The sequence below is a fragment of the Monodon monoceros genome, unplaced genomic scaffold (assembly GCF_005190385.1).
Source record: "Monodon monoceros isolate NGI ecotype Baffin Bay Population unplaced genomic scaffold, NGI_Narwhal_1 Super_Scaffold_4, whole genome shotgun sequence".
Classification (NCBI taxonomy): domain Eukaryota; kingdom Metazoa; phylum Chordata; class Mammalia; order Artiodactyla; family Monodontidae; genus Monodon; species Monodon monoceros.
In genome coordinates this window covers 19,326,661-19,332,660 of record NW_021703781.1, presented here as the reverse complement: position 1 = coordinate 19,332,660, position 6,000 = coordinate 19,326,661, and the positions used below count along the sequence as shown (strand labels likewise).

At 32.6% G+C, this 6,000-nt stretch overlaps 1 protein-coding gene across 5 annotated transcripts in view; it reads left to right on the top strand.

Annotated features, from left to right (window-relative positions):
- The window catches only part of SLC25A16 (solute carrier family 25 member 16), a 34,209-nt gene that overhangs the window by 8,916 nt on the left and 19,293 nt on the right, over positions 1-6,000 (top strand). For 4 of the 5 annotated variants that reach the window (XM_029245085.1, XM_029245086.1, XM_029245084.1 and 1 more), the window contains exons 3-4: positions 1,121-1,254; positions 1,979-2,042. In XM_029245085.1, coding sequence (XP_029100918.1) covers positions 1,121-1,254; positions 1,979-2,042 — 198 coding nt within the window. Of the gene's footprint in view, positions 1-1,120; positions 1,255-1,395; positions 1,659-1,978; positions 2,043-6,000 lie in introns of those variants that run through there. The other variant, XM_029245087.1, reaches the window with a different exon arrangement.

Here is a 6,000-nt window from a genome sequence, read left to right as displayed (position 1 = left end):
TATATATATATATATATATATATACGTATATATATATATATATATATGTATATATATATATATATATGTATGTATATATATATATATATATATATATAGTAGAATTCTATTTTTTTTTTCCCCCTGGCCGCGCTACGTGGCTTGCGACATCTCAGTTCCCCGACCAGGGATTGACCCCGGACCACAGCAGTGAAAGCCTGGAATCCTAACTACTAGGCCAGCAGGGAACAACCCAAATAGAATTCTTTTTAATACATTATTAGTCCACTTAGATATCTGCTTATTAAAAATGCTTTTAGAGTATATCTTTTCTTGGATGTTAGTAAGTACCTACAGTTTTGATTTCTGCTAAGGGATCAAAAGGTTACTTGAATTCTAAAATTCGAAATGAGCCCAGTGATTTACCTTCATATTTGATCTGATTTTTGTTTGAAAAATTTGGAAAGGAACCTGAATTTAAATAGTTTAATATTGGAATTTAAATAGTTTAATAATGGAATGTAGAAGTCTGTACGTAAATAGGATTAGTGATTGACATTATTAGAATAATAAACATATCAGTATATCAGATCAGAACTCAGGCCTTTGTTTATCTCTATTCCTAATTAAAGTGTACTACTAATGAAAATTTGCCCCCCAATTTAAATAGTTTTTTAATTGGTAGGTTTTTTATTTGTTTCTTTTATTTAGCAGCTTCTTTCGTAAACAAACCACACAGGTGTCTGGGTCAGTCTGGGAAACCTTCCTTCGTCCTTCCAGATAGTCATCCACAGTGTATTATCTGGATGTTGAATATATTTCTATTAATATTCTTTTAGGTTGCTAGAGATTAATTAATTTACAATAATTATAAATATAATTTACTATAATTTGTAGCTGTTCTTGCTGTAGTATGTTTTATATTTTTACATGAGGAATATTTACATAATTTGGACATATGATGTACTTTAAGTAGCTTTAACTGTTATACAGAAATTACTATTCATGTAATTCCTCAAGCAAAATTATATCATGAATGATGGCATAGTAATCTTTATCTGTGATTGTCATGAAAATTTGAATTTAGGTAGTTTTCTCTGTTTTAATAGTATTTTTCTTCTAAAAATCTTTCTAAAAATAGGAGTATTTTCTACATTGCGTGCTGTTCCCCAAAAGGAGGGATACCTTGGATTGTATAAAGGGAATGGTGCAATGATGATTCGAATTTTTCCTTATGGTGCAATCCAGTTTATGGCATTTGAGCATTATAAAACGGTACTTGAAACTTTATCTTGTTTTCCTCTTTTGTGTCTTTGAATATCGTACTTAATTGACAAGGCATTTGCTTTGACCTTTAAAGTTACTTTGGATGAATGGATAAAGTAATGCCTTTTTGAAAGACTAAGGCTTGTGATAGTTTAAGTTTTTAAATATAACTTGGTTTTGGAGTTATCTGTTCCAGGATTGTTAGTCATTTTTTAGTAAATTGTTTATGTTTATACTTACGAAGAAGAGCCAAAGTATCCTTCAAGTAGCTAATAATAAATCCATAAAATATTAATAGCTTTTTGATATGCTTTTTGTTTCTCAGTTGTAGGAGAGGAACACTGCAACTTTGGATTTTCTTATTAAATAAACTAGTGAGACCATATTGTGAAAGTCTGTTTTTGAGTAATGCTGTAAGTTAACAGCTTTTCCCATCATACTAAGTTTCTCTTTTCTGGCTGACTGAAAGTTTATTCTCTCAAACATCTTAACACAGAAAGGAGTTTAATGAATTAAATTTCATAGGGTATCCTAAGAATAATTTTTTAAAAATTATCATAGGGTATCTTAAAATGAAAAGTAAGCAGTATCAAGACTTCACTGTCTATAGTATTATTTTATTCCTACTACTCCCTTTCACACTTTGAGTATTTGTGGTCATCAATGTGTAATATAGTACATTTGGCAAGATTGCTTCTGTAAAAGTGCATAATTTGATGTTTTTGGTTTCTAGTTAATTACTACAAAACTGGGAGTTTCTGGTCATGTACACAGATTAATGGCTGGGTCCATGGCAGGTAAGAGGAATGGGTAATTTTTTGTTTTTAACTGAAGTAGAGTTGATTCACAATGTTGTGCCATCTCTGTTGTACAGCAAAGTGCCTCAGTTATACACATAGAGACATTCTTTTTTTTAATATTCTTTTCCATTATGGTTTATCACAGGATATTGAATATAGTTCCCTGTGCTATACAGGAGTGGGTATATTTTATTTCTGCAAATTAATTTTCTATTAAAATACTTAATTTGCTTTAGGTAATATGTGTGACATTGATTAAGTAGCACACATTTGTTATCTTCCTATGCTCAATTATGCAAGAAATCGTTAATATCCCAACTCAGAGTGTTTTACAGTAGGAGATATAAGGAGTAGTCTAAACTTACAGCTATGTGAAAATCATACGTTCCCTTTGACAGTTCTCCTTCTGGAAATGTTTATTTTTTTCTTTTAAAAAATTTAAAAAATTATGACTACAGTAATACATATTCCTATACAATGAAAATAGTTCTGCTCCCTAGAAGCAATCACTATTAGCAGTTTCTTATGTGTACCTTTTTCCAATACTATTCTATAGGATTAGAACTTTTATAGTTATGTTAGGACTCTCTTCTGTATCAGTACATAGATCTTTCTTAATTTTGTGAAGAACTGTGTTATATTCTACGGTAAAAACGGCCCATTATTTATTTACTCAGTCCCCTATTGATTGACGTTTGGGATACTTAAAATTTTTGTTTTGCAAATAACACATTGTACTTGTGTGAATATATCTGTAGAATAATTTTCAGAAGGGAAATTACTTTATCAGAGGATATGTGTATTTAATTTTTTTTTTTTTTTTTGCGGTACGCGGGCCTCTCGCTGTTGTGGCCTCTCCCGTTGCTGAGCACAGGCTCCGGATGCGCAGGCTCAGCGGCCATGGCTCACGGGCCCAGCCGCTCCGCGGCATGTGGGATCTTCCCGGACCGGGGCACGAACCCGTGTCCCCTGCATCAGCAGGCGGACTCTCAACCACTGCGCCACCAGGGAAGACCTGTATTTAATTTTTGATAGACCTTTGCAAACAACTGATCTCCTTAATGCTTTCAGTAGCCCTTTCCCCTACATACCATATCAACACTGGGCCTTATTAAATTTTTAGTATTTGGCAATTAATTATGAGTAAGCTTGGTCAGCTTTTCAAATGTTTATTGACCATTTGTATTTCTTACTTTCAGCCTTGAATTGTTTCTATTCTTTAAATATTCATTTTTATGAGTTTGGGAATTAGGACATTATTTTTTTTTTTCTGTCAAATATTGCTATTATTTTATTTCCCAGTTCTAGATTTGTCTTTTAACCTTATTTGTGATTTTTTTGGAAAAATCATCCAAAAGTTCCCCCCCATATAGAAATATTACATAGCCAAATGGGTTAGTCTTTTCCTCTGTGGCTTCAAAATTTTTTGAATTGTGTTGAGAAATGCCTTCCCCCTTCTAAGATAAAAACATTTATTCATGTTTTCCACTAAAACTTTTTTTTATATTGATTATTTTTTAAAATGTTAGATTTTCATTGTTTTTTTGTTTCTCACACCAAAAGGTAATTTAAGTATGTAGCAATAGAAGAGTGATAAAAAAAAAAATCCATGTCAGAATTCTATACTTCCGGTACTAGATTTTTTTTGTACATTTGTAGAATTGTATTTATTGACAGAGAAGGATGTTTACATCATATGTAGAAAGAAAGGAAGTTACAAAAGAGAATGTTTAATATGCTATATTATATTTTGGTTTTTAAAAAGTAAATACATATGTAAATATTCATTAAAGAAACATCTGCAAGGTTATAAACCAAGACGTTAACAGTTTTTATTTCTGCTAATGGAAATAAGACCATTGGAAGGTGGTATATCAAAATCTTAACTATGTGGTTATCACAAGGTTTGTAGGATTTCAGTTGATTTTTTTGGACCTAGATTTATAATGTCCAACCTGACCTACCTTATCCATGGTTTTGCCTTACGCAATGTTTATTTAACTCTTTTTGACTTCTGGCAGACTGACCCAAGATCAATAAGTATTAAAAGTAACCAGGAATATTATCTAAAATATTTAGCAAACCAACCGTAGAGGTACTAACACATAGGACAGGCTCTGAAAGCCTCCAACTAACTTTTTCATGGCTGGATCAGGACACAGTATGTGGTGGTGGTGGGAGCTCTGGTTGGGGAAGAGACTACCAGAGTCATGATGTGGGAGATCTTGGAAGCTGGAGCAACAGCTAATTGTCAACTGCTATAGAAATATTTTAGTATTTTACACTGGCGTGGCAGTGCTGGTGAGTAACGTTAGCTAGCATGTATTGTTCACTTGCTTTGTACCCTTCACAGACCTGAGCACTTGCCATGTAATCTTGGAGTACTTGACATGTAGTTCACAGAAAGATACTGTGAGGAAAGTGCTATGATTATCTCTCATTTTACAGAAGGAAAATTTTAGTAAAGTTTCCAAATCTTAAAATTTATGATTTCTTACATCACTTAAAAATTTTTTTGTCTCTTAAATTTGATTTTATAAGTGACAGGTCAAATTCTTTCTTTTAGGGTTGTAGGAAAGATGACGTAGGATTATGAATATGAGTAAAATCCTAAAGACTTTGTATTATTTCCTTTTTGTGGCACTTGATTATTTCTTGACTAGCGTGTTCATATTTCTGAAATGAAAGATGTGTTAACATCAAGGTTTCAATATACACTAGAAAATAATAATAAACCAAAGGAACTTCAAGTATAAATTTTAATTTTTAAAGAAAATAGTTTAAAAAAATTCTAGCTATTATAGATAAGACTAGTGCTTCCATTAACCAATATTTCTCTTTTTATTACCAGGTTTAAGTAATTATAATTTACATTTTGCTTTTATGATTTTAAACAGTTGAAATAAATGTTCTGGTTAATTTTATTTATATCTGATATCTTTGCTTCTGTACTTTTGGTGGTCTTTGAACATAAGTTTGGAAATTTTATATTTGCCAAAATTAAAAATGGTATGTTTTTCATGATCATTTCAACAGAGCTTATTTTAAAGCTTTTTTGAACTTCAACCTTTTCCCTCATCCTACAACTACAATCCAGTACATGTTGAATCTCAGTCATTCAAAAAGGAAAAACTAGAGACTGAGAATCAAGGTTTGTATATTTAAGGAAGGCCTTCTCCTTTCTTTCTGTATGTTTCACTTGTTTGAAATAAATCTTGATCTGCCAGTTCCTATGAAACTAAGAGTGACAGGATAGAGAAGAGGAAAAAGAAGGAAGTTGTCAGAAACCAGAAGCAATGAGCTGAGTTCTGCTTGTGGCCATTTCTGGTCTACTCTAGTTTAGTGCTTGGCGTAAGGCTGGGAGGTCAAATGGACAGAACACTTACTGCCTGGGATCGTGGCTGGCCTCCATTACATACATGTCCTTTGACTATGGGCAGGTCTTCTGAGCCTGCCATAATTCATTTATCCATTTGTTAAAGTAGAACTTATGATTTTTCAACTCCCTTTCTTTCTTAGTTCTAAGGGTCAGAGTAAGGAATTCTGTGAAAACATTCTGAAAGATCTGAGGTCCTCCATAAGTATGGGGGAATGTTATTAAACTTTCCATGCCCGTGTCTTGTTACATTTCTTGAGCCAGCCACTTGAATTCCTTATTCCTCAGAAAATGAACAGCCCAGTCAAAAAATGGGCAGAAGACCTAAATAGACATTTCTCCAAAGAAGACATCCAGATGGCCAACAGGCAAATGAAAAGATGCTGAACATCGCTAATTATTAGAGAAGCGCAAATCAAAACCACAATGAGGTATCACCTCACACCAGTCAGAATGGCTATTATCAAAAAGTCTATAAATAATAAATTCTGGAGAGAGTGTGGAGAAAAAGGAACTTAATGGTGTGGTATTTTTAAAAAGCATTGACATAGTCATCATGAAGTGAATCAGAACTTAGTT